Source organism: Trachinotus anak, unplaced genomic scaffold (genome assembly GCF_046630095.1).
Source record: "Trachinotus anak isolate AG129_WGS33_773 ecotype Australia unplaced genomic scaffold, CSIRO_AGI_Tana_v1 ptg000019l, whole genome shotgun sequence".
Classification (NCBI taxonomy): domain Eukaryota; kingdom Metazoa; phylum Chordata; class Actinopteri; order Carangiformes; family Carangidae; genus Trachinotus; species Trachinotus anak.
This window is the reverse complement of record NW_027273870.1, coordinates 14920777-14948468: the sequence shown is the minus strand read 5'-3', so window position 1 is coordinate 14948468 and position 27692 is coordinate 14920777. Positions and strand designations below refer to the sequence as shown.

Below are 27692 nucleotides of genomic sequence, written 5' to 3'. Positions count from 1 at the left end.
AGGTCTCTGGATATTTTCATTTGACAAAAGATTGTTTTATTTGGAATAAGATAAATAGAAAGACATAAAGATACAAAAGGTAGATTTACTTAAATGAGAATAAATAAAGATGTATAATGATACAATGCATGCAGAGAAGAGCAGAATTTACATTTATAATAACAGAGTATTGCATTCCACACACAACTTGGCAAAGGTACAGTTAAAAGACAAAAGAGTGCTAAACAAAAGTTAGCTGTGAAAAAACTAAATTTTTAATTTATTTCTCCATGTTGTTATGGAGTTAGTGGCTAGACAACATTACCATCTGCATGGGCATCCAAAGCGTACTTTATAGTCTCGACACCACCGTCCTTTCTGGTCTCGGTTGCGACAGACAAATCCTTCAGCTGGACTGTAGCTGTGAAACAATTGATGGCAGTTAGTAATTCAGAGTAACCTTTAAAACAAACAAGAAATTACGATACGTTACGTTATGATTTCTTTTCTATATGACTTTCAGACTTGTTTATTATGGCAAACTCCACTCTATCCTCTCTTACTGATTTGGCTAACCCCACCCTCTCCTCTCATTGGTTCAAGCTAACGCCACCCTCTCCTCTCACATTTGTTGGGACAGGGAAGGGGTTTGCACAAGGACCAAAGGTCATCATCATTACTTTTTTGACACAAAGTTCTGAGTTATCCAAAATGTTTACTTGGAAGGAAATACTTGAGTGAACTATCAGAATTTTTGTTATTTATTAAATTTTTTGTATACTAACTTTTATGTTCACATCTATTTGTGTTCTATTTTATGAGGTAACTGCAAATTTATATGAACTGTTTAATGTGGTTTAACTGTACTCTCCATTGTAAATCTGAGTTACTTAACATAACTTAGTGTTTGAGTACAGTCTCCTCTTTATTGTTTAAATAGAAAACCTAGGCCTGAGCAGGAAGTAAATAAAAATATTAACGAGTGTCTTCATAAGACTACGTGCACATTTTAAGATTCACAATTATTTTCATCAACTTACAGAAAGAATGACTGCCCAGTAGTGGTGGCTGGGCTGTTTGTGTCAGAAGTACGGACATCTATGTGGAGAGGGCTTTCACAGATTTCTCTTGGATTCTCTTTCCTCAGGTTGCTCAGCAGCTCCCAGTCCCCAATTCCACTGGGATTATCCCGATTGTACCACTTGGTCCAGCATACTGGCCAGAACACAGGAAGAGAGAAACAAGAAGGCTGTTGAGTCACTAGATTTTTTAACAATGGAAGTCAAGGAGTAAGACAATTCACATTAGTTTCATAACTTTTGGCAAATGATGCATTGACTCACAGCTACCTTCTTGACTGCAGAAGTCAGTGGGACACATGAAACGAACACGATAATCATGACAAATGCAAGTGGTCTGGTCAGAATTTTTACAGACAAATCCTGTGGTTGTGTCAGCTCTGCAGAAAGAAACAAAGTTCAGTCAGGATAACTTACACAATGAGATAGTTTTTATTATTACTCATGATATTTAATTCTCTCTAAATGCTCTAAATCTGGATTTATAATCTGCTGATGTACATGGATGACATTATACCCTTCTAGAACATAAAATCAGATCAAGTGGATTTGGACAGGAAGTGGTTAAAAAGACAACATTATCTACAACTAGGCAAAGAATCACACAAAAATTGCCATCCATAACCATGTAAGATGTGATGGCCTAAAAGAAAAGATAAAAATATAAAATATGACAAAAGAACTTACACAGCAATAACATCCCCTGTTTCAGACACAGAGAGCCCAGTTATGGTTTGGACCTCAATCTGAAGTGGAGTATTGCAGATCTTTCCTGGGTATTCATTGTGCAGAGTATCAAGTAATTCCCAGTCTCCTTTTCCAGTAGGGTCATCACGATCAAACCATTCTGTCCAACATTCTTGAAAAGTAATCCAAGAGGGGGACATACAAATACATCAGTTGACACAGTTCATAAAATAAGTACAGCCAAGAAGCAAGATTATCAAGATTTGATGAATGTATATGCTTTATAAATATGACTGAGGTCCTGAAAACTACTTACTAATGGCAGGTTGCTCGTTGCATTCTGAATTGTCAGGCTGCTCGTTGCTCTCTGAGTCGTCAGGCTGCTCGTTGCTTTCTGTGTCGTCAGGTTGCTCGTTGCTCTCTGAGTCGTCAGGCTGCTCATTGCTCTCAGAGTTGTCAGGCTGCTCGTTGCTGTCTGTGTCGTCAGGCTGCTCATTGCTCTCTGAGTCCTCAGGCTGCTCGTTGCTTTCTGAGTCTTCAGGCTGCTCGATGCTCTCTGAGTTGTCAGGCTGCTCGTTGCTCTCTGAGTCTTCAGGCTGCTCGTTGCTTTCTGAATTTTCAGGCTGCTCATTGCTCTCTGAATTTTCAGTTTGCTCGTTGCTCGCTGAGGCATCAGGCTGCTCGTTGCTTTCTGAATTGTCAGGCTGCTCGTTGCTTTCTGAGTCTTCAGGCTGCTCGTTGCTTTCTGAATTGTCAGGCTGCTCGTTGCTCTCTGAGTTTTCAGACTGCTCGTTGCTTTCTGAATCATCAGGCTGCTCGATGCTCTCTGAGGCATCAGGCTGCTCATTGCTTTCTGAATTGTCAGGCTGCTCATTGCTTTCTGAGTTGTCAGGCTCCTCATTGCTTTCTGAATTGTCAGGCTGCTCGTTGCTGTCTGTGTCATCAGGCTGCTCATTGCTCTCTGAATCTTCAGGCTGCTCATTGCTTTCTGAATTGTCAGGCTGCTCGTTGCTTTCTGAGTTTTCAGGCTGCTCGTTGCTTTCTGAATCGTCAGGCTGCTCATTGCTTTCTGAATTGTCAGGCTGCTCGTTGCTCTCTGAGTTTTCAGGCTGCTCGTTGCATTCTGAATTGTCAGGCTGCTCATTGCTTTCTGAATTGTCAGGCTGCTCGTTGCTCTCTGAGTCCTCAGGCTGCTCGTTGCTTTCTGAGTTTTCAGACTGCTCGTTGCTCTCTGAGGCATCAGGCTGCTCGTTGCTTTCTGTGTCGTCAGGCTGCTCGTTGCTCTCTGAGTCGTCAGGCTGCTCGTTGCTTTCTGAGTCATCAGGCTGCTCGTTGCTCTCTGAGTCATCAGGCTGCTCGTTGCTCTCTGAGTCGTCAGGCTGCTCGTTGCTTTCTGAATCGTCAGGCTGCTCGTTGCTTTCTGAGTCTTCAGGCTGCTCGTTGCTCTCTGTGTCGTCAGGCTGCTCGTTGCTCTCTGAGTCCTCAGGCTGCTCGTTGCTCTCTGAGTCTTCAGGCTGCTCGTTGCTTTCTGAATTGTCAGGCTGCTCGTTGCTTTCTGGGTCCTCAGGCTGCTCGTTGCTCTCTGAGTCTTCAGGCTGCTCGTTACTTTCTGAATTGTCAGGCTGCTCGTTGCTCTCTGAATTGTCAGGCTGCTCATTGCTCTCTGAGGCATCAGGCTGCTCGTTGCTTTCTGAATCATCAGGCTGCTCGTTGCTTTCTGAATTGTCAGGCTGCTCATTGCTCTCAGAGTTGTCAGGCTGCTCGTTGCTGTCTGTGTCGTCAGGCTGCTCGTTGCTTTCTGAGTCCTCAGGCTGCTCGTTGCTTTCTGAGTCTTCAGGCTGCTCGATGCTCTCTGAGTTGTCAGGCTGCTCGTTGCTCTCTGAGTCTTCAGGCTGCTCGTTGCTTTCTGAATCGTCAGGCTGCTCGTTGCTTTCTGAATTGTCAGGCTGCTCATTGCTCTCCGAGTTGTCAGGCTGCTCGTTGCTTTCTGTGCCGTCAGGCTGCTCGTTGCTTTCTGAGTCCTCAGGCTGCTCGTTGCTCTCTGAGTCTTCAGGCTGCTCGTTGCTTTCTGAATTGTCAGGCTGCTCGTTGCTCTCTGAGTTTTCAGGCTGCTCGTTGCTTTCTGAGTTGTCAGGCTGCTCGTTGCTCTCTGAGTTTTCAGTCTGCTCGTTGCTCTCTGAGGCATCAGGCTGCTCGTTGCTCTCAGAATTGTCAGGCTGCTCATTGCTCTCTGAGGCATCAGGCTGCTCGTTGCTTTCTGAATTGTCAGGCTGCTCGTTGCTTTCTGAATTGTCAGGCTCCTCATTGCTTTCTGAATTGTCAGGCTGCTCGTTGCTGTCTGTGTCATCAGGCTGCTCGTTGCTCTCAGAATTGTCAGGCTGCTCGTTGCTCTCTGAGTTGTCAGGCTGCTCATTGCTTTCTGAGTTTTCAGACTGCTCGTCGCTCTCTGAATTTTCAGGCTGCTCGTTGCTCTCTGAGGCATCAGGCTGCTCGTTGCTTTCTGTGTCGTCAGGCTGCTCGTTGCTTTCTGAGTCGTCAGGCTGCTCGTTGCTCTCTGAGTCATCAGGCTGCTCGTTGCTCTCTGAGTCGTCAGGCTGCTCGTTGCTTTCTGAATTGTCAGGCTGCTCGTTGCTTTCTGAGTTGTCAGGTTGCTCGTTGCTCTCTGAATTGTCAGGCTGCTCATTGCTCTCTGAGGCATCAGGCTGCTCGTTGCTTTCTGAATCATCAGGCTGCTCGTTGCTTTCTGAATTGTCAGGCTGCTCATTGCTCTCAGAGTTGTCAGGCTGCTCGTTGCTGTCTGTGTCGTCAGGCTGCTCGTTGCTCTCTGAGTCCTCAGGCTGCTCGTTGCTCTCTGAGTTGTCAGGCTGCTCGTTGCTCTCTGAGTCTTCAGGCTGCTCGTTGCTTTCTGAATTTTCAGGCTGCTCATTGCTCTCTGAATTTTCAGTTTGCTCGTTGCTCTCTGAGGCATCAGGCTGCTCGTTGCTTTCTGAATTGTCAGGCTGCTCGTTGCTTTCTGAGTTGTTAGGTTCCTCATTGCTTTCTGAATTGTCAGGCTGCTCGTTGCTGTCTGTGTCATCAGGCTGCTCGTTGCTCTCTGAATCTTCAGGCTGCTCGTTGCTTTCTGAATTGTCAGGCTGCTCGTTGCTCTCTGAGTTGTCAGGCTGCTCGTTGCTTTCTGAATTGTCAGGCTGCTCATTGCTTTCTGAATTGTCAGGCTGCTCGTTGCTCTCTGAGTTTTCAGGCTGCTCGTTGCTTTCTGAATTGTCAGGCTGCTCGTTGCTCTCTGAGTTTTCAGGCTGCTCGTCGCTCTCTGAATTTTCAGGCTGCTCGTTGCTCTCTGAGGCATCAGGCTGCTCGTTGCTTTCTGAATTGTCAGGCTGCTCGTCGCTGTCTGTGTCATCAGGCTGCTCGTTGCTCTCTGAGGCATCAGGCTGCTCGTTGCTTTCTGAATCGTCAGGCTGCTCGTTGCTTTCTGAATTGTCAGGCTGCTCATTGCTCTCCGAGTTGTCAGGCTGCTCGTTGCTTTCTGTGCCGTCAGGCTGCTCGTTGCTTTCTGAGTCCTCAGGCTGCTCGTTGCTCTCTGAGTCTTCAGGCTGCTCGTTGCTTTCTGAATTGTCAGGCTGCTCGTTGCTCTCTGAGTTTTCAGGCTGCTCGTTGCTTTCTGAGTTGTCAGGCTGCTCGTTGCTCTCTGAGTTTTCAGTCTGCTCGTTGCTCTCTGAGGCATCAGGCTGCTCGTTGCTCTCAGAATTGTCAGGCTGCTCATTGCTCTCTGAGGCATCAGGCTGCTCGTTGCTTTCTGAATTGTCAGGCTGCTCGTTGCTTTCTGAATTGTTAGGCTCCTCATTGCTTTCTGAATTGTCAGGCTGCTCGTTGCTGTCTGTGTCATCAGGCTGCTCGTTGCTCTCAGAATTGTCAGGCTGCTCGTTACTTTCTGAATCATCAGGCTGCTCGTTGCTCGCTGAGGCATCAGGCTGCTCATTGCTTTCTGAATTTTCAGGCTGCTCGTTGCTTTCTGAGTTATTAGGCTGCTCGTTGCTTTCTGAGTCGTCAGGCTGCTCGTTGCTGTCTGTGTCATCAGGCTGCTCATTGCTGTCTGAATTTTCAGGCTGCTCGTTGCTCTCTGAATCTTCAGGCTGCTCGTTGCTTTCTGAATTGTCAGGCTGCTCGTTGCTGTCTGTGTCATCAGGCTGCTCGTTGCTCTCTGAATCTTCAGGCTGCTCGTTGCTTTCTGAATCGTCAGGCTGCTCGTTGCTTTCTGAATTGTCAGGCTGCTCGTTGCTCTCTGAGTTTTCAGGCTGCTCGTTGCTTTCTGAATTGTCAGGCTGCTCGTTGCTCTCTGAGTTGTCAGGCTGCTCGTCGCTCTCTGAATTTTCAGGCTGCTCGTTGCTCTCTGAGGCATCAGGCTGCTCGTTGCTTTCTGAATTGTCAGGCTGCTCGTTGCTGTCTGTGTCATCAGGCTGCTCGTTGCTCTCTGAATCTTCAGGCTGCTCGTTGCTTTCTGAATTGTCAGGCTGCTCATTGCTCTCCGAGTTTTCAGGCTGCTCGTTGCTTTCTGAGTTGTCAGGCTGCTCGTTGCTCTCTGAGTTTTCAGTCTGCTCGTTGCTCTCTGAGGCATCAGGCTGCTCGTTGCTCTCAGAATTGTCAGGCTGCTCATTGCTCTCTGAGGCATCAGGCTGCTCGTTGCTCTCTGAATCTTCAGGCTGCTCGTTGCTTTCTGAATTGTCAGGCTGCTCGTTGCTGTCTGTGTCATCAGGCTGCTCGTTGCTCTCTGAATCTTCAGGCTGCTCGTTGCTTTCTGAATTGTCAGGCTGCTCGTTGCTCTCTGAGTTTTCAGGCTGCTCGTTGCTTTCTGAATTGTCAGGCTGCTCGTTGCTCTCTGAGTTTTCAGGCTGCTCGTCGCTCTCTGAATTTTCAGGCTGCTCGTTGCTCTCTGAGGCATCAGGCTGCTCGTTGCTTTCTGAATTGTCAGGCTGCTCGTTGCTGTCTGTGTCATCAGGCTGCTCGTTGCTCTCTGAATCTTCAGGCTGCTCGTTGCTTTCTGAATTGTCAGGCTGCTCATTGCTCTCCGAGTTTTCAGGCTGCTCGTTGCTTTCTGAGTTGTCAGGCTGCTCGTTGCTCTCTGAGTTTTCAGTCTGCTCGTTGCTCTCTGAGGCATCAGGCTGCTCGTTGCTCTCAGAATTGTCAGGCTGCTCATTGCTCTCTGAGGCATCAGGCTGCTCGTTGCTTTCTGAATTGTCAGGCTGCTCGTTGCTTTCTGAATTGTTAGGCTCCTCATTGCTTTCTGAATTGTCAGGCTGCTCGTTGCTCTCTGAGTCATCAGGCTGCTCGTTGCTTTCTGAGTCCTCAGGCTGCTCGTTGCTCTCTGAGTCATCAGGCTGCTCGTTGCTCTCTGAGTCGTCAGGCTGCTCGTTGCTTTCTGAATTGTCAGGCTGCTCGTTGCTTTCTGAGTTGTCAGGTTGCTCGTTGCTTTCTGAATTGTCAGGCTGCTCATTGCTCTCTGAGGCATCAGGCTGCTCGTTGCTTTCTGAATCATCAGGCTGCTCGTTGCTTTCTGAATTGTCAGGCTGCTCATTGCTCTCAGAGTTGTCAGGCTGCTCGTTGCTGTCTGTGTCGTCAGGCTGCTCGTTGCTTCCTGAGTCCTCAGGCTGCTCGTTGCTTTCTGAGTCTTCAGGCTGCTCGATGCTCTCTGAGTTGTCAGGCTGCTCGTTGCTCTCTGAGTCTTCAGGCTGCTCGTTGCTTTCTGAATTTTCAGGCTGCTCATTGCTCTCTGAATTTTCAGTTTGCTCGTTGCTCTCTGAGGCATCAGGCTGCTCGTTGCTTTCTGAATTGTCAGGCTGCTCGTTGCTTTCTGAGTTGTTAGGCTCCTCATTGCTTTCTGAATTGTCAGGCTGCTCGTTGCTGTCTGTGTCATCAGGCTGCTCGTTGCTCTCTGAATCTTCAGGCTGCTCGTTGCTTTCTGAATTGTCAGGCTGCTCGTTGCTGTCTGTGTCATCAGGCTGCTCGTTGCTCTCTGAATCTTCAGGCTGCTCGTTGCTTTCTGAATTGTCAGGCTGCTCGTTGCTCTCTGAGTTGTCAGGCTGCTCGTTGCTTTCTGAATTGTCAGGCTGCTCATTGCTTTCTGAATTGTCAGGCTGCTCGTTGCTCTCTGAGTTTTCAGGCTGCTCGTTGCTTTCTGAATTGTCAGGCTGCTCGTTGCTCTCTGAGTTTTCAGGCTGCTCGTCGCTCTCTGAATTTTCAGGCTGCTCGTCGCTGTCTGTGTCATCAGGCTGCTCGTTACTCTCTGAGGCATCAGGCTGCTCGTTGCTTTCTGAATCGTCAGGCTGCTCGTTGCTTTCTGAATTGTCAGGCTGCTCATTGCTCTCCGAGTTGTCAGGCTGCTCGTTGCTTTCTGTGCCGTCAGGCTGCTCGTTGCTTTCTGAGTCCTCAGGCTGCTCGTTGCTCTCTGAGTCTTCAGGCTGCTCGTTGCTTTCTGAATTGTCAGGCTGCTCGTTGCTCTCTGAGTTTTCAGGCTGCTCGTTGCTTTCTGAGTTGTCAGGCTGCTCGTTGCTCTCTGAGTTTTCAGTCTGCTCGTTGCTCTCTGAGGCATCAGGCTGCTCGTTGCTCTCAGAATTGTCAGGCTGCTCATTGCTCTCTGAGGCATCAGGCTGCTCGTTGCTTTCTGAATTGTCAGGCTGCTCGTTGCTTTCTGAATTGTCAGGCTCCTCATTGCTTTCTGAATTGTCAGGCTGCTCGTTGCTGTCTGTGTCATCAGGCTGCTCGTTGCTCTCAGAATTGTCAGGCTGCTCGTTGCTCTCTGAGTTGTCAGGCTGCTCATTGCTTTCTGAGTTTTCAGACTGCTCGTCGCTCTCTGAATTTTCAGGCTGCTCGTTGCTCTCTGAGGCATCAGGCTGCTCGTTGCTTTCTGTGTCGTCAGGCTGCTCGTTGCTTTCTGAGTCGTCAGGCTGCTCGTTGCTCTCTGAGTCATCAGGCTGCTCGTTGCTCTCTGAGTCGTCAGGCTGCTCGTTGCTTTCTGAATTGTCAGGCTGCTCGTTGCTTTCTGAGTTGTCAGGTTGCTCGTTGCTCTCTGAATTGTCAGGCTGCTCATTGCTCTCTGAGGCATCAGGCTGCTCGTTGCTTTCTGAATCATCAGGCTGCTCGTTGCTTTCTGAATTGTCAGGCTGCTCATTGCTCTCAGAGTTGTCAGGCTGCTCATTGCTGTCTGTGTCGTCAGGCTGCTCGTTGCTCTCTGAGTCCTCAGGCTGCTCGTTGCTCTCTGAGTTGTCAGGCTGCTCGTTGCTCTCTGAGTCTTCAGGCTGCTCGTTGCTTTCTGAATTTTCAGGCTGCTCATTGCTCTCTGAATTTTCAGTTTGCTCGTTGCTCTCTGAGGCATCAGGCTGCTCGTTGCTTTCTGAATTGTCAGGCTGCTCGTTGCTTTCTGAGTTGTTAGGTTCCTCATTGCTTTCTGAATTGTCAGGCTGCTCGTTGCTGTCTGTGTCATCAGGCTGCTCGTTGCTCTCTGAATCTTCAGGCTGCTCGTTGCTTTCTGAATTGTCAGGCTGCTCGTTGCTCTCTGAGTTGTCAGGCTGCTCGTTGCTTTCTGAATTGTCAGGCTGCTCATTGCTTTCTGAATTGTCAGGCTGCTCGTTGCTCTCTGAGTTTTCAGGCTGCTCGTTGCTTTCTGAATTGTCAGGCTGCTCGTTGCTCTCTGAGTTTTCAGGCTGCTCGTCGCTCTCTGAATTTTCAGGCTGCTCGTTGCTCTCTGAGGCATCAGGCTGCTCGTTGCTTTCTGAATTGTCAGGCTGCTCGTCGCTGTCTGTGTCATCAGGCTGCTCGTTGCTCTCTGAGGCATCAGGCTGCTCGTTGCTTTCTGAATCGTCAGGCTGCTCGTTGCTTTCTGAATTGTCAGGCTGCTCATTGCTCTCCGAGTTGTCAGGCTGCTCGTTGCTTTCTGTGCCGTCAGGCTGCTCGTTGCTTTCTGAGTCCTCAGGCTGCTCGTTGCTCTCTGAGTCTTCAGGCTGCTCGTTGCTTTCTGAATTGTCAGGCTGCTCGTTGCTCTCTGAGTTTTCAGGCTGCTCGTTGCTTTCTGAGTTGTCAGGCTGCTCGTTGCTCTCTGAGTTTTCAGTCTGCTCGTTGCTCTCTGAGGCATCAGGCTGCTCGTTGCTCTCAGAATTGTCAGGCTGCTCATTGCTCTCTGAGGCATCAGGCTGCTCGTTGCTTTCTGAATTGTCAGGCTGCTCGTTGCTTTCTGAATTGTTAGGCTCCTCATTGCTTTCTGAATTGTCAGGCTGCTCGTTGCTGTCTGTGTCATCAGGCTGCTCGTTGCTCTCAGAATTGTCAGGCTGCTCGTTGCTTTCTGAATCGTCAGGCTGCTCGTTGCTCGCTGAGGCATCAGGCTGCTCATTGCTTTCTGAATTTTCAGGCTGCTCGTTGCTTTCTGAGTTATTAGGCTGCTCGTTGCTTTCTGAGTCGTCAGGCTGCTCGTTGCTGTCTGTGTCATCAGGCTGCTCATTGCTGTCTGAGTTTTCAGGCTGCTCGTTGCTCTCTGAGTTTTCAGGCTGCTCATTGCTTTCTGAATCGTCAGGCTGCTCGTTGCTCTCTGAGTTTTCAGGCTGCTCATTGCTTTCTGAATTTTCAGGCTGCTCGTTGCTTTTTGAGGCATCAGGCTGCTCGTTGCTTCCTGTGTCATCAGGCTGCTCGTTGCTTTTTGAGTCTTCCGGCTGCTCGTTGCTTTCTGAATTGTTAGGCTGCTCGTTGCTCTCTGAGTCTTCCGGCTGCTCGTTGCTCTCTGAATTGTCAGGCTGCTCGTTGCTCTCTGAGTTTTTATGCTGCTCGTTACTTTCTGAGTCGTCAGGCTGCTCCTTGTTCTTTGAGTTGTCAGGCTTTTGTTGGTTGTTATGTTGATTGGCAGGTTTTTGGTTGTTTTGTGGGTTTGCTGGTTGTTGGTTGTTTGGTGGGTTGGCATTTTGTCCGTTGTTTTGTGGGTTTGCATTTTGTCGGTCATTTTGTGGGTTGGCATTTTGTCGGACGTTTTGTGGGTTGGCATTTTGTTGGTCGTTTTGTGGGTTGGCATTTTGTCGGTCGTTTTGTGGGTTTGCTGGTTGTTGGTTGTTTTTTGTTCTAGCACGGTCATGGTTATTCTGTTGGCCAGCCAGCCATCTCATTTGTTCTTGGTTGACAGCTTTCCCGTAGCTTTCTGGTGAATATCAAGTTATCAGATTGGAAATTAATTAGGAACTCATGTGCTTTGATCTTGAGTAGACAACTTAATACTTTTTATCACAATTATTGTTTTTCTGGAAAGGAACTCACCAACAAGTATGACAGCAATCAGGGCAAGTATTAACTGTTGGAGAAAACGGAGCATAAGCACAGTGTCAGATGTCTTCGCTGATCTATTATTCTGCAGGTATTCTATTAGGACTTATAGCTGCTACAATGCAACAGCTAATAGGACTCTTAATAAGTGAACATAGAAACAAACATGTATATTATATAGTATCAACATAACATATAAATTATATGAAATACAATACCCATTTCATGGTTGTTACAGATTTTGTTGGACCTTTCAACCTGCAAACATTGAGAAGTTTTTCATCAATATAAATAAGTAAGATACCATACAATTGCACACTGTTAAAAATTTTCATTCTAGAATATTATGAACACAGCCTCATGTACCAAAATTCAATTCAAGTTTACTGAATTGTTACATCTAATGAGCTTATTCAGAAAATGACCTGTCCTGTAAATGAATAATAGATATCAAGATGCTTTTAACAAACAGAACACAAGCACTCACCAAAAGTAAATGCGAAGGTTGTTGCTTTTGATGTCCACAGAAAAGAATCATATGCTGTAATTGTCTCTCTGTCCCAGTGAGAAATAGGTCTGACCTTAAATACACAACTCGGTTTGGATGTAATGCATTCACGGACAGTCAACACCCACAAACACTGCAATTTGCATTACAGTACACACCCAAAGTGTGACAATTATTCTAATTGTCCTCATTTTTTGCATAGATAAAGCAAAGACAACAACTGTAACAAGCATGAATTATGCTGTCATGTTTTGGCACCACTCTTGAAAGCTTTGTTCAGATTTTACTTCCTGCGAGCTCCACTCGCAGCAAAAACACATATGAAATAATAGAGGTGGTTTGGACAGGTTGTGTTTCTTAACCTTCAGAGTTCATTGTAACAATGTTACTGTGTTTCTTAATCTACCAATAATTTTTTCAATGTATTGTTATAACTGGTTGAAGTTATGATCTGTACCAGAAAAATGAGAGTTACTCGTTACACCTGAAATCTGTTAAGAGGGAAGTTCATAGCACACCCACATGAGGAACACCACACATGTACTGGTGGAATATTCCACTGATACTTACATTAATAACTGTTAATAAGCACTGAATCATAATTGGTCAAAAAAAAAAAGATTGTTCAACAATAACTCAGTTAACTAACCTCAAACTGGCATATTGTTTGACGTTAGGTAATGTAAGTACCTGTTAAAACTTGTTCAACTTGATGTCTGGATTAGACTTTGCTCCACTGAATGGAAACTGAAAATATGTGGCTTGTACGTCAGCCTTCTTTTTTTTCAAGGCTATTCATGCCATAATACATAATAATTATTTAAATTACCAACACAAACATTGTGTTCAGAGGAACACTCTGCACCATCAGATAAATGGCTATTGTATATTAGTGGCCTGGCCCAAATTTAGGTGTGTTCAGAAATGGGGAGAGAGAACACTTTATGTCTCTTCTAGTTCAAAAATGTATGGTGGGAACAAGACTTAAGACTCTGACCATTTAGTCTCGATGTCCCCAATCTGAGACCAGCTGGGGACCTTTTTTTATATGTCCCTTCCTTTTTTCTCTCCTCCCCATCTCCTAATTTCCTATCAGCTCTTTACTGCTTAGTTTATTTATGCAAGTATCAAAAAACAAAAAATATAATAAACAGCAGGGCTTTAAAGGATTGTGCTGGTGAGATGAATACAAAATGCAAATGGGCTTACAAAGACTGTACACCAAAAAAAGAAAGAAATGAAAAAATAACATCTAAAATTTAATTGTATCAATGAAGGAATAAAAAGCAATAAAACGATGTAGTGTGTATTGTCTGTTTCTCCCTGTTCTGCCTAAAACAGCTCTAACCTCTTCACTTCTGCCACTCGCTCTGTACACTCAGAGTGACCAACACTGGCCCTAAACTGAACCCACAGGATGTTGGTGTGTGTGGAAGAGGAGGACATGACAGCTAACACACACAAACTTCTTTTCAGATGAACCCTTTTCCATTAAGAATCATGCTTCAAAGCAATCCTTAGTGCAATCCTAGTTCAAGGCCTAACTAGCAAGTCAGTCTCCAAGACTGGATCTGAGAAGAGATATTTATTTCATACATTTCATGTGTTGGAAGATTTTGTAACTGTTAATATAACTGATACTTGTTTGAATATCTCTGACATTTGCACTTAATGAACTTTACTAGGTACACCTGTACACCTGCTAATTTGTGCAATTATCCAATCAGACAATCATGGGGCAGCAAAGCAGATGCATGAAATCATGCAGAAACACGCCAGGTATTAGAGTTGGACTATTACTCTATCTCAAGGAAATATGTCTCTTGGGCTACTGGCTTTTCAGCTCTGTTCTACCTTTGTCTTTTTGGTGCTGGGCAAATAACAATGGTTTATCAGAGCTTTTCCACTGAAAACAAAAAGTTGACGTGGGCTCTGGGCCACAGCAGTAAGCTAAAAAAAAAAAGCTAAAAGGCTCACTGTTGCTGAAGGACACAGCAAGTTGGGTGATAATTCTCTGTGCATTCATCTCTACAAACAACCCCAGTCACATCACACACAATCAAGGCAGGTCAAATATATTTAGTAGCCAGGTTCAAAGATTGACAGCATAGTTTGGGTTAGCATTAGGGTTGGAGCTTGATTATAGCTGAGACTTTAATCAAGAAATATCATGGGAAAATTTTATCATAGAAATATTTACCTCCACCACTGCGCTGTGGAGGTGAATGAAGTTTTACTTTTGGTGCACAACACCAAATGTTGCAAATGCAGGATTCAGTCACTGCTGTCAGCTACTGATTCAGTGACCATAGTGATTCAGTAGAGTCAATTTAGTTTCAAAATGAATTGATAGAGATTTGTTCATACATGTACTCATTTATTTGTCATTTATTTATTTAAGCCTCAATGATCATTGAGGGTTTTCTCATTTGTTCCAGAGGACAATATTCAGTGAAAGCATTTGCACACCGAGGTAAAGTGGTTTGAGATCATCATCTTGAATTGTCATGCGGTTCAAGGATTCAAAATCAAACCACTCAAGGTCGGCTCACTTGCCACTGAACGAAGCAGCCAAGACCACAACTCTACTCTCTAATATCCTCGTCTTCCACAATTCAGATATTGAAATTGTTATGGTTAGGCAGTATTTTTGCTCCCCTTTCTTTGTTTCCTGTGTTTCCTGAACCGGTTTGTCTTTGTCTACCTTGATGATATCCTGATCTTTTCCCAGAACCAAGAAGAACATGTCTTCCATGTCTGTCAGCATGGTAGGGGCCTCCAATACCTTGTGGACTGGAAGTGTTATGGTCCCAAGTAACATTTCCTTTTCCTCTTGTGTTGTTTGTCTTTGTTTGGTATGAGTGTGTGTGTGTGTGTGTGTGTGTGTGTGTGTGTGTGTGTACTTGTACTTGCTACATAGTAAGGACCAAAAAAGTATTTTACCAACAGAGTGAGGACATTTTGGGAAAGTGAGGACATTTTGGCCAGTCCTCACTTTTTGAGACACCTTAAAATCACATTTTGAGGGTTAAGACTTTTTTTTTTAGAGTTTTAGAGCTATGGTTAGAATTAGGTTTAGGTTAAGGTTAAGGTTAAGGTTAGGGTTAGGGTTAGGTACTCAGTTGTGATGGTTAAGGTTAGGATCAGGGGCTAGGGAATGCATTATGTCAATGAGTGTCCTCACAAAGATAGAAGTACAATTATGTGTGTGTGTGAGTGTCAGACTGGGTGTGGTTGGCCTACTTTTGGAGTTACTTTGGCCACATCCAGCCTGCCCCAATCATCTGAAAACCTGTTCTCGGCAGTTCATCTGCCTGGAACTTCATACGCCCCTTTTCCTCATCAGAACTCACCTGCTCCACCAGGCACTTTTCAATCTCCCTCTGCTACCTCAGAACTCTCCAGTCTTACTGACCCACCTGGATATTGCCACACCTGACCAGCCCTCCCCCCGCATGCCCATAATCTACTCCAGTACTTTGCAGTTTGTTAATAAAACTCTTTAAAACTGTGTTTGACTCCCATGCCTGCATTCAGCATTTTAGTCTAAACAAATACATTTAAAGGTCTCATAACAGAAATAGGCTCCTCCCCAGATCACATTGTTAATTACATGGAGACACTGAATAAGGTTTTAAGTGATCTAGAAAGGTTGAAGAGAATAAACTTTGATAGCGCCATGGTCTCTCATTCCTCCTGCTGGTTACTGGAGCAAGCTTCAGGCAGCCATTTCAAAATTATTTGGAATGGGAGGCATTCCTGCATTAGGGTCCTCTTCTGTCCAGCAGGGAAGATTAGACAGAGACTTATTGGTGCCCACCTGTAAAGTGTATTACTGCTCCTTCACTCTCAGACCACTTGTCACATGGTTTGGTCCTCAAGTGAAAGAATGGTGTATCCTTGGACTTAACTGACATTCTATTTGCAAATATCTTTGTCAGGCAATGTCAATTACAATTTGGCCCAGTTGTCACTCAGCTGTTTCAGGTGTGGTGTACAGTAGAAAGTTTCTATAATATTTCCTGTGTGACAACTAAACACAGAGATGGAACTCAAATAGAGGACTCAAAGAAACTCTAGCAACAGCAACAGTACAAAATCAGCGAGCAAAAGGTATCCAAGACAGAAATCAGTCATACACTGGCTCAGTAGAAATACACACAAAGGAACACAAGGCTGGAGCACTGTCATAGGAGAACCAGACGAACTGGCACAGAAGCAAAGGAACAATGAGACTAAATACTATGGGGGTGGGGAGACAGTGAGACATAGCTACAACACATTAGGGCGGGGACAAGTTACCACACAGGAGGGCAGGAAGTGAAGAGACCTGTAATGAGACAAGAGGTGAGTATTAAGATAAAACACAAATACTAGAGACATCATTAAAGAAGACAGAAAGGACTTCACTAGACTGCTGAGGTGTGACACTGCAGATGGTATCTCCATTCTCCGATTGTTAATAATCTGGATCCATTCACATTTCTCAGTGGGAAAATCAGTCAGGCATTGTGGAGATAATGGTGTCACAAACTCATCCCATCCATAAAATAAAAAAAGGAACCAGAGTTTTTGAGGAGGGCTTTTGATGCCTTTATTTGGATCCATGATTGAATCTTTACCCACTGCATGGCTCATATGAGGTCTCTGTTTTTCATCCTAGCAGGCCTTTTTCAGCTTAGTATTGGTCTCCTTCTCTCAGTCTGGTGTCATCCATGTCAGTTATACTGTACAATTATTGCTGAGATTAATTACTTTGCTATGCCGTTTGACTTGGGCTTATGTCATAGCTGAAGCTGAGGCATTATAACAAGCAGGTAAAAATCCACCACAGTATCCACCGTACAACTATTTTAATAAAGTTTCCTACACAATGCTCCTAATAGTCAGTGAATAAATCTGATATGTGGGTGATTATTTAGAGGTCTGGAGTAAATCTAGTGGTGTTGCCATTTGGACTACAACTGATCACAGTAGCTAGGTGCAACTAATATTTATAGTACACCATACAGTGTAGTACTCCATCTTTGCTCTCTTATTTCAAAGTATTTGTTTGTAATTCCTGTTTATCTGCATCCATCTTTTATTACATAAGCTATAGTAACAACAGCCTTCCATCAACATTATCAACAATATCTGACCATGTGGCAGCTTAAAGAACTGTATATGGAAGAAGTTGTACCCCTTCCTTGTCTTAAGGCATTATCAAGACGAGCTGCTGCTTTTATATGCTTGGTCAATGAAATTAGATTTAACTTGCATTAAGTTAAAAATGTTGTTGGTGTTGAACTGCCCTTTCAGATGCTACAAGAGTGAGTGTGATCGACTGGGATGTGTTTCAGACAAGCTCTGGCAGCATCACTGAGTGAAGAGTGTTATGGAAAATCTGTAAGAAAGAGAGTGGACATGCACAGGATGTCTGACTTTTCAGTGACTTTTGAGGCAAGAAGCTAACTGTCTGCTCCAGTTGCCAGCATCATCTCTCCCTCTACATCTGTGACACTATCTTCTCAAACTTACCACTGATCTTGCACAGGGATGATAGATCAGTGAAATGTTCTCCTTTACTTGCTACTGCTGCCTCTGAGCACTTGCACCTCTGCACCAACACAAGGAGAGAATTTTCAGAAATTTCAGAAGTGTCTGATTACAGTTTTATTTCCCCAAAGCAGAAGAGTGTTAGAGACTGTGTTGTTGTCAGTACCAATCACTTGCATATATTTTAGGAATGTCCAGTGAGACATTTCTGGATGTGTATTTGGATGTTTCTGTCTTAACATTTAAATAACTTACTGGATTGACTCCCAGCATGTTAATGCACACTTTTGTTGTTTGTTTTTGCTGGAGATTTTTCATTCTCATGAAGTGTTGTGACATGAATGACATGAACAACAATAACAACAATAACCATCCATTTAAAATAGACAAATGGTGCACTCCTGCCACTGTGGAAGGGAAGGAAACAAGGGTCGAGCATAAGGACTCAGGCAAGGGAGCAGAGTCTATAAAAAGGTCTTTTCCTTTCTGTCTGTACACCTGACAGCAGCTGAGGCCAGCCTTTGTTTGGTCAGCTCAGCTCCTTTGTTCAACACAGTTGAAAGCTTGATTCTAACAGGGAAGCTGTTGTTGTTTTAGCTCATAATGTTAAATAAAACATTTGTTAAATAATTGTTAAAAATGTGTGGTAATTCTCTGTGCATTCATCTCTACAAACAACCCCAGTCACATCACACACACAATCATTTCACAATTGTTAATGTGATGAATATTGAATAGCGCAGGTCAAATATATTTAGTAGCCAGGTTCAAAGATTGACAGCATAGTTTGGGTTAGCATTAGGGTTGGAGCTTGATTATTATTGAAATATCATGGGAAAATTTTATCATAGAAATATTTACCTCCACCACTGCGCTGTGGAGGTGAATGAAGTTTTACTTTTGGTGCACAACACCAAATGTTGCAAATGCAGGATTCAGTCACTGCTGTCAGCTACTGATTCAGTGACCATAGTGATTCAGTAGAGTCAATTTAGTTTCAAAATGAATTGATAGAGATTTGTTCATACATGTACTCGTTTATTTGTCATTTATTTATTTAAGATGATCATTGAGGGTTTTCTCATTTGTTCCAGAGGACAATATTCAGTGAAAGCATTTGCACACCGAGGTAAAGTGGTTTGAGATCATCATCTTGAATTGTCATGCGGTTCAAGGATTCAAAATCAAACCGCTCAAGGTCGGCTCACTTGCCACTGAACGAAGCAGCCAAGACCACGACTCTACTTTCTTACATTTGTTAAATAATTGTTAAAAATGTGTGGTTTGCTGGATTCTTCATGTTTGGTGAAGGACAAAAGCTTAGGCTCATCAGCCAAGAAACAAGATGTGCACAAACAAGTAGTTTTAGTCCTGTTAATAAAATATTAACGAGGTTCTTTTTAAAATAGTTTCCAGTCATCTGCATGTCTCTTATTGGAGACTGTGCTCCAGTTTAACAAGGTATGATATTTACTTTGTGTGAAATATAGTTGTTTTTTATTTTTTTTGTAAGGTTTCCTTTTGTGCATTGACATTGTGTTTCAGCTTTTGAGCAAAACCCTGCCAGAGGAGCCAACCACTGTATTTCCTGCTCTATGAGATTTAGTTTTCTTCTAACTAGTTAACTGAATGGGCCATTTCCTGTTTGATATTTCTTGTGGGGTGTCTTCCTGTGACAGAGATGGGGACTGGGTGGTGGTGTAGCTTTCTTGCATGTGTTTTACTCTGTGGTTTGATTTACCAGCCCACTTTGAGTGTTATAAGGGTTTTAGAGTTAGTCAGTTTTGATTTAAATCAGTTCATATGTAGTGATGGTATATTCATAATTTGTCTCCATATTTTTGTTACAATTTCCTTATAATGGTAAATTCCTTATGGTGCAGTCTAGCATTATATTGTTCATTTCTTTAGCTTTTTTTTTTTTTACCATTTGACTTGATTTATACATCAATTGTATACAATGCTTGGCATTGGCATGACCAAAGTAACCCACTAATACATCTGCCTGTGCGCGCACAGCGTGAGAGGAGCATCATGGGAACAAATGACAGTTATAGATTTGTGGATATTTCTCACTTTGCTCTGATGGTCTGAAGAACTGAAGAACGGTCTGTCTGCGCCTTCTTAGTGTCTTATCACGCAGTGGCCTTAAAAGGGTCAGCTGACTTCTCCTTTCTGGCTAATGAGAATCACTGGCCAGGAACACTGGGTTCCAGTTCCCAGATGATGTCCCAGAAAACTCCAGACATAATATCAGGAAATCCCCTGAAATCTACAGGAGAATACAAAGATGCAAAGACAGTGTAAGAAACAAACAAAAACCTATTGAGTCAAAGTTATTCTGTGAGAGGCAGGTTCACCTGGAGTATCCATGATGCCCTATGTGTTGGCTAAAATGAGATGCTGACCATGATGTTGTTTCCAAACAAACATCAGGGGTTGCTCCGGAGTTACAACTAAAACAACAAATCTAATGGTGGCCTAAGACTTTTGCACAGTACTATATATATATATTCGAACCCACAGGGAGACCCTACATAGACCTTAATCATTTCAAGAGAAGAATATTCCCCAGTCAATCTACCTATGAATTGAGGTTTACAAGCTCCCAGTGTGGGTTCGGGAGGCAGACACCCTCTTTACCTTTAAGATCAGACTTAAAACTGTCCTGTTTAGTAAAGCTTATAGTTAGGGCTGGCTCGGGTATGATTGTGCTTCTCCTCTCTCTCCCTCTCTCTGTCCTCATTCTGCAGGTATCTCTACCTCTGGAGCAGCAGGATCCAGATCCACCACTACTCATCATTACTATTAACCACTGTTACCTGTCATCATTATTATTGATAACACCATTACCTACACAGCTGTTCCTGGTCTCTCTCTCTCTCTCTTTTCTCCTCTCTACTCCCCCAACCCCCCCTTTTTTATCTCCTCCTAAACCCAACCGGTCGAGGCAGACGGCCGCCCACCCTGAGCCTGGTTCTGTTGGAGGTTTCTTCCTGTTAAAAGGGAGTTTTTCCTCCCCCCTGTCGCCAAGCGCTTGCTCTTTGTGGGAACTGTTGGGTTTTTCTCTGTAACAAAGTAAGGTCTCGACCTTACCCTGTAAAGTGCCCGTAAAGATAATTTATATTACAATTTGGCGCTATACAAATAAAATTGAATTGAATATAAGTTCAATATTATAATTGACATGTTCATTTAGAATCAGAATCAGAATCAGAATCAGAATCCGTTTTATTGCCAAGTATGTTTCCACATACAAGGAATTTGTTTTGGTGATTGGTGCAATTGGAGGTTCTCGGAGGTTCTCAGGTGGACCATGACATGGTCACAGTGGCCCAGTGCAGCCCGGGGGACGGCGTGATGAGCACCACTGATTGTGGTGTAACAGTGGTCCAGAGTGTTCCCCTCTCTGGTCGGGCAATTAACAAACTGTCTGTATTTGGGCAGTTCGTGGCTGAGGTTACCTTTGTTAAAGTCACCAAGTACAATAACTACGGAGTCCGGGTTGGTCCGCTCCACACACAGTATCTGCTGTGGCCTGTGGTGGGATGTAAACACCGACCAGGATGATTGAGGTGAACTCACGGGGGGAGTAGAAGGGCCTGCAGTTTATGATGAAAGTCTCCAGGTCAGGAGAACAGTGCTGCAGGATCACTGTCACGTCTCTGCACCAGCCACTGTTTGCATAAAAGCAGATTCCTCCACCTTTCGTTTTGCCGGACAGCTCTGTGTCGCGATCCGCTCTGAAGAGCTGGAAGCCGGCCAGGTCCAGCGCAGAGTCCGGAATCGATCCACACAGCCACGTCTCCGTGAAGCACAGGACGGCAGATGAGGAAAAGTCTCTGTTCCTCTGCACCAGTAGCTGAAGTTCATCCAGTTTGTTGGGCAGTGAACGCACCTTGGAGAGAAAGATACCTGGGAGCGGTGTGCGGAGTCCGCGCCGGCGGAGACGCGCAAGCGCACCGGCACGTTTTCCTCTCCTCCGGGGTTTCACTGCGAGAGCAACGGTCAGTGACCTCTGACCAAAATGTCCAATAATTCCACAGGTGAGTCGCGAAAGGTGGAAAAAAATCCTCTGGAGCTGTTTCTCTGATGTTAATGAGCTCTTCTCTGGTGAAAGAGCTCCGGAAACCAAGGCAGAAAACTGGATTTATAAAGAAAATAAGGCAAAAAAGTGCGCACCAACACACCGAGGCAGCCATCCGCGGCGCCATGGCAACTGGAACTCAATGTGGTGTTTGTCTAAACGCCCACTAGATGGTAGTATTAGAGCACATATGGTAACCTGTTATATTTTGAACAGACTGGGGGAAAAAAGAATTTGAGACCCAAACCCTGAAAACAGTCCCCTTAGTCAGCAGATGGTGAAGTTCACCAGACAAGCGTCCATCAGCACTGCTTCGAAACAAAACAACAGAATAAAACAAATGATCAGTCAGTCAAAATATCTACATATATAATTAAAAATTTAACCAAAACCCAAATTAGACTAAATTGTTATCTGACCCTAAATAAACCATATAAATTGGCCAGGTATTTCCACTGTCAGAGATACAAAGCAGAGACTGATCCTGATCAAATACAGGCTCAGGCTGACCACCAACCAACAACAGAAATAGGAGGATACAGACAGACATGGCTGCCCAGAGAGGAGCGAGTGTGTGTTGTCACTGCTCAACAGGGGAGGTAGAGACAGGTGTACTTCCTCCTCCACTGTGGGAAGTTCCCTCTATAGTGAGAGACCTCCACTAAAGAGAAATAGCCAAAAAAGTTCCAAACTTCCAGATGTTTACCACAGAGGAGTAACTCTTCTCTGGGTGAAGGACCTGGATGAAGGATTGTATTCTATTGTACTGAATATTGAATAATATTATACATATATATATGTAATATATATATATATATATATATATATATATATATGTCTGTGTTTGTATATATGTTTTTTTTTTAATGGGTTTTTTTGGGGAGGATAGTAGAGAGTGACAGGAAAGGGGCAGAGAGAGGGGGAATGACACACAGGAAAGAGTTGGGCCAATCAGGAGTCGAACCAGCACTCGCCTGCTGAGAGTATCTGCTCATGTGGTATGCATCCTAACCACTCGGCCATTGGGCCACCCAAATAATGTTATATTTCATTGTCTTATTTATTGTCTATTGTCTATGTCAATTGTCTGTAAAAATCTAAATCTATATTAGTATGCGGCATATTTAATGAGTATTGTAATAATATTCTGGAAACTGCTTTGGCAACAGCCTGTTTTTGTTCATGACAATAAAACTATTTGAACTGAACTGAGAGAGACAGAAACTTAGAGTAAGACAGACAGAGAGAGAGACTTGACTTCAAAACCACTTTATTAATCAGTTTCTCCTCACAGAGAACAAATTATCTCAGTTGTGCACAAATAACTGTAAAGAAAGAAAACCAGAGACAGACTCAGTCACACAATGAGCTGAAACATTTCACAGATCACAGATGAAGTAGCAGTTCTCCCGTCTCTCCAAAAGAGACAGCTCTGAATACATCCAGGTTATTGACTGTCTGATAACAAACATGTTCAGCCTTCAGACAAGCACCAACAAGCGCCCTTCATCACCTCCACACAGTCTGTACACCCTACACACTTCACCTAATTCCTCCTGGATATCCACATAGACAGCTTCGCCACTGCAAACAGGAAGTTTAGAAGATTACAAACATGTCCCAGACCTGTAAACCATGACTCCAGAGCCCTCAGCAAACCATGTAACATCTGACACCCAGTGATTCCTCCTGTGAACAGGACAGACAGCCCTCCAATGGCTGGGATCCAGGTGTGCTATGTGTCTGTTCATAGCTATTGCTCCAGTTATGATCTTCCACTGGAGGTCAGCTGTTCACTTTTCAATGGAGCAGCTTATAGAAGGACCGCCAGCTGCCTCTCAGGGACTTAATTTGGCCAAAAACCTGCCCAGTGATGCTTGAGGATCATCCTGCTCTCCAAAGAAGCTGCTCAGAAGTCTCCTGCCACCTCAGACCACACTGGTAGAGGAACCACTCGGCAGTTTGCAGCCTGAGGAACATTATATTAGCTTGGATATCCACCAGTCCTGGTCCTCCTTCTTCTATAGGAAGATAAAGTGCCCCTGCCCATGCTGTCCCCTGAGTTGTTTTTGGAGGCAACCAAGGACAACCAGGCTCCTTGGTGGGGATAAGACTTTCAGCTTGTGCCACAGTGTCGAAGCAACCAAGGTGTTTACAACCAAAACTCGTCCCCTATATGACAGCTGAAGCAGCAGCCATTGCCATTTAGACAACCTTGCACACACCTTCACCACTAAACCCTCACAGTTTTGTTTTTCCAAGTCTTCATTACCCAATTAAACTCCTAAAACTTTCATACCATTCCCTTTCCATTGCAACATGGATGGAAGCGTGGGCATCCAGCCCCTGCTCCCAGTGCCACAGTGTAAAACCTCACATTTGGCCCAGTTAACCTGAGCAGATGAGACTCTTTGATATAGACTAAGGCAGTCCGTCAGTGATGAATAAATTTACATCATCTGCATGAGCAGGCACTGTCCTCATGATGTTATTGAGACTGTTAGGAAGATAGAAGCCTTTTAGCTTACTCCTGATTTCACAGAGTAATGGTTATATGGCCAAACTGTAGAGCTGACCAGAGAGGCGGCAACCCTGCCTTATTCCCCTGTGGATTAGTATATGTCTGCTCAGCCCACCTCCCACTTTCACCATACAGTTTTCTCCATTGTATAACAAACCCACCAACGCCGTGAAAACCTCACCAAAACCAAAAGCCCAGAAAACAAATAATTGAGATCAATCTTATCAAAGGCCTTTTACTTGTCAAGTGACAGGAAACTAACATTTACATGAAACAGTTTACAAATGTCTATAAGTCCTTTGAACAGCTCTTCAACACAGTCACACTCCTCCACCACAAACAGAGAGGAATAAAAATCCACTGCAAGCTGTCTCATTTCAGCTGGATCAGTCACCATCGGAAAACACAGACAGAGCATGAGCTTCCTCCTCACGTCCTTCTTTTCTAGATTGAAAAGAGCATTGGAGCATCCATGTCTATGAATCCAATGAACCAGGATCTTACAAGTGCCCTCTTGGCTCTCTTCTGTAACAGAGCATTGAGCTCTCCTCTTGTCCTCTAGCCTGTCCTGGTTCTCACAGACATCTAAGTGACTCTCACAGAGCTTAATTTCTTCTTCAGTTTCTGAATGGTCACTTTGACCCTAGCTGTGGAGTAAGCTGTGTACTGTTGACAAAAAGCTCAGTTTCTCACTGAGTAACTCATGACCAACCAGCTTCTGTAACATCATGAGAGAGAGCAGATGAACTTCTCCGTGTCCTGAAAGTAATCCTTTACTTTGACTGCCATACCAGAGGTCTCATCCAGAAACTCACTGTCACTGTCTGATTCATTCTTCATGTTCTCATCATCACTCACTGTCTGACTGTGGAATAAAAAACTCGCACCTGTAACACTGTCCTCCCTCACCTGGTTTCTAGTGGACGGCTCTGCTGCATCCGTGGTGTCTGCATCAGTGACACTCAGTGGACACTCTGCTCTCTGCACGCCCAGCAGACACATCCTGATCACCTGCAGTGGACTGCTCACTGTTCTGTCCCCGCATCGGCCGCAGCCATAACAGTCTGCGTGGACACAGCAGTTGCTTGTGTCCAACATCTCCACACTCAAAGCACTGCATCTGCCCAGAGCTAGCACACACCAGCAGTTTGTTCAGGATGACCAGGACGAACATGCACTGTAACACCAGGCCGCTCTCCAGAAGCTTATGCACAGACTGCTCCTCCATCATGTCATGACACAAAAGCTCCCCCACAGCTAACAACACCACCTCGATCGGCACACCAGGGCCAGGTATGAGCCGCACACATGCTCAAGAGACAGAGATGCCATCTGCTGAGACACCATCTCACCCAACGCAGCACCGCTTTATGGCTCTGTTAGTGACTGTGAGCACCAACAACCAGAAGATAAACTCTTACCTGGTCATGAGAAGTTTAGAAATTTAGAGAAGGTTAGAAAAGACCCAGAGAAGAATAAACTCTGCACTCACTCAGCTGTTACACACTCCACTCACACACCCAGCATGCAGTGCGAGAGAGACAGAGACAGACAGACAGAGAGAGAGAGAGAGACACAGACAGAGAGAGAGAGAGAGAGAGAGAGACCTTGACCTTTAATCAACCCTTTAATGGTCAAATTTATCAATTGCGTTAAAAAGATACACATAAAGATCAGTACAGAACACTATTGTATTGATACCGTCCTTCCCCCAATATGCAAAAACAATGAAAGCAACAAACAATGACTCAGAAGTTAGGAACAAGTGAATGACGAACTACAGAACATAAAACATCTCCATGTCCCGAAACAGAAACTAACCTGACTAAATCAGAAATAATTTTTTAATACGTAAACTTGATTTTCAGCTAAGCAGCCACCAGAGCCCTGAACATGAATGTAGCATCCATAGACCCTGAGCATTATATCTTGTTCCTCCTGCTGAGCCAGATGTTCATGTACCACCCTCCACTGCATTTCTCTATGGGTTTTTTTTTACAGGGACCTCCAGCTGCCTTTAGGAGATGAACCTGGTGTCAACACACCCAACCACCTTGACTCCTGTACACCAGTTAGTGGCTTTCTGTTGAGAACCTTTGTTTTCTTCCTCCTGCTCCTCCACTGCAGCACGGATAGACAGTCAACCAAGAGTCAAGACTTAACCAATTCACCTTGCTGTGCAGTTTTTTTTTTGTATTATTTTAACGATTTCACACAACCCAGAAAAAACCATTAAACTATAGGCCTGTATTCACAGTATTAGGAATGAAATGTGCTTTATTTGGAAGCAATTTGTAGTGCGACTGACTTTAGCCTACTAATTACGTTAGTTGAGCGCTATTAGATGGATGGATCCTCCGCTCCAGAAGGGAGACCTGCGATCCACAGGTGAACCCAACTTATCCCAACAGAACACTCCTCTCTCTAAACGCAGGTCTACTGTGGTTCTAGAGTTTCTGAGAGTAGAAACACTACACTACATTTAAGATCAGGCTTTGAACTGTCCTCTTTGATAAGGCTTATAATAAGATCTGGATCAGGTGAGTCCTGAACCATCTCTTAGTGATACTGCTAGGGACCTAGACTGCTGGGGGATTCCCATGATGCACTGAGCTTTCTCACAATAACTCTCTCTGTCTCTCTCTGTCTCTCTCTCTCTCTCTCTCCCCTCCCCCATCCCCCTCCTTGTTTGAACAGTTGGTTTCTCTCTATAATAAAGGTCTGGTCAGACCCATGCAGATTATGATCTGGTGCTGTACAAATAAAAAAAATTTGAATGAGGAAATGGTGCAGAGAATAAACTGAGGAATACAACTAATTTGAATAAAGTTCTACTTCATACTCATGTTGAGACATGGATAGATTCAGTTCTTATGACACAATGAGCTGGAGAAATAACACTGGTCTCTATGTGCAGCTGTGAGGCAGTGATTGGGGACCGTCTACAAAGTGCAACACTGAAAACAGATACTACAAATATATTCAATATTCTCCTTCTCATGCACCATAGTGTCACAAAAATCACTTCACACATCAACAGTCTCTGGTGTGGTAGCAATACGCTTCTGTTCTCTACAACATATTTATATTCCTGTAATTATTGATGTTATAGCTGCCTATGAGGCTCAACATAGAGCTCTCCTCCCACAGGTGGAACAGTGGGTGCTGAAAGGTGAAAACATATTGACAGCATGCTTCATGTTGTTTGAGAAACTACGAGAAAACTGTTCTCTGTGGTTGGACTCTATAGAAAGGAAAGCGAGCTTCGAGTGTTTTTCATTGGTTGATGATGTTTATGGGGTGCCTCTGCTCATGTATGTGGTAAACCAGATGCTTTGAAAGGCTGGACAGCGATACTTTAGCTTAGTTTTCTACCATTCACTGTGCATTTAGACACGACAAGGAAAGATATGTGGTTTCCTTTCAGTAACCAAGAAAGCACATCATGCTGCAGTAGGAAACAAAATGGGACTTCATGGTGTTTGCAGAACATGGTGCTTAAAATGATGTAAGCAAGGGCTTAATACTCCAAACTAAAGTAAAGTACATAAAGCAGATAACTATGGATTGTGTGACTGAGTCGGTCCTTGTTGTAAAGTAAAGATGTTATATTGTGTCAGTGCAGGGTCAGAGTGAGATGTCTTTCCACCTTTGTGTTTAGTTTAAGGAAGCTGAAAACTGATGAGAGAAATATAACCTCTCACAGTGAAAGTTTCTCACATTAATTTCATTAATTCATTATATTATGTTAAGAAAAGAGACTGAAATACAGTCACTGCAGAAAAGATTAATACTTTTTAGACTTTTTACTTTAGGGTTTACTTCAGGTTTTTTTTTTTTACTAACCCTGTGTTGTACAATTTACTGTAAATTGATGGGATTGCCAGTTTTGCACATCAGTCTCCTCTCAAAAATGAATAATATGAAAACATGTTTTTACAAGTTTTTGCAAATTTATTAAAAATCAAAAACTGAAAACTCTTCAGACCCTGAATCCAG

The 27692-nt window shown here is 44.1% G+C and overlaps 1 protein-coding gene and 1 long non-coding RNA gene across 3 annotated transcripts; both read right to left on the bottom strand.

Annotated features, from left to right (window-relative positions):
• Position 1: 1 nt before the first annotated feature.
• LOC139636057 (dentin sialophosphoprotein-like) lies at positions 2 to 10885 on the bottom strand. Its single transcript, XM_071503730.1, has 14 exons — positions 9778 to 10885; positions 8725 to 9159; positions 7888 to 8133; positions 7132 to 7674; positions 6754 to 6999; positions 6214 to 6459; positions 5377 to 5892; positions 4324 to 4758; positions 3352 to 3732; positions 2062 to 2733; positions 1746 to 1917; positions 1329 to 1438; positions 1020 to 1194; positions 2 to 400 (listed from the first exon to the last, which is right to left on the bottom strand). Exons 1-14 carry the CDS (start codon positions 10883 to 10885, stop codon positions 301 to 303), a joined length of 5385 nt encoding a protein of 1794 aa, XP_071359831.1. The 3' UTR covers positions 2 to 300.
• A 1958-nt stretch (positions 10886 to 12843) lies between these two features.
• Positions 12844 to 21307, bottom strand: LOC139637107 (uncharacterized). Of its 2 annotated transcripts, none has more exons than XR_011694528.1 (3): positions 20791 to 21307; positions 19162 to 19357; positions 12844 to 15877 (listed from the first exon to the last, which is right to left on the bottom strand). It is a non-coding gene; the product is annotated as an uncharacterized lncRNA (long non-coding RNA). The 2 variants fall into 2 exon arrangements; XR_011694527.1 differs by lacking the exon at positions 20791 to 21307 and adding an exon at positions 20671 to 20774.
• Positions 21308 to 27692: the final 6385 nt, after the last annotated feature.

Excerpts from the sequence above, each read along its gene's own strand:
- LOC139636057 (XM_071503730.1), bottom strand. The coding sequence starts at position 10,885 with ATGAGATGGCTGGCTGGCCAACAGAATAACCATGACCGTGCTAGAACA. Across the intron at positions 6,460-6,753 it reads GCAGCCTGAAGATTCAGAGA|AAAGCAACGAGCAGCCTGAA; the intron begins GCAACGAGCAGC and ends CTGACAATTCAG. Across the intron at positions 4,759-5,376 it reads GCAGCCTGAAAACTCAGAGA|AAAGCAACGAGCAGCCTGAC; the intron begins GCAACGAGCAGC and ends CTAACAACTCAG.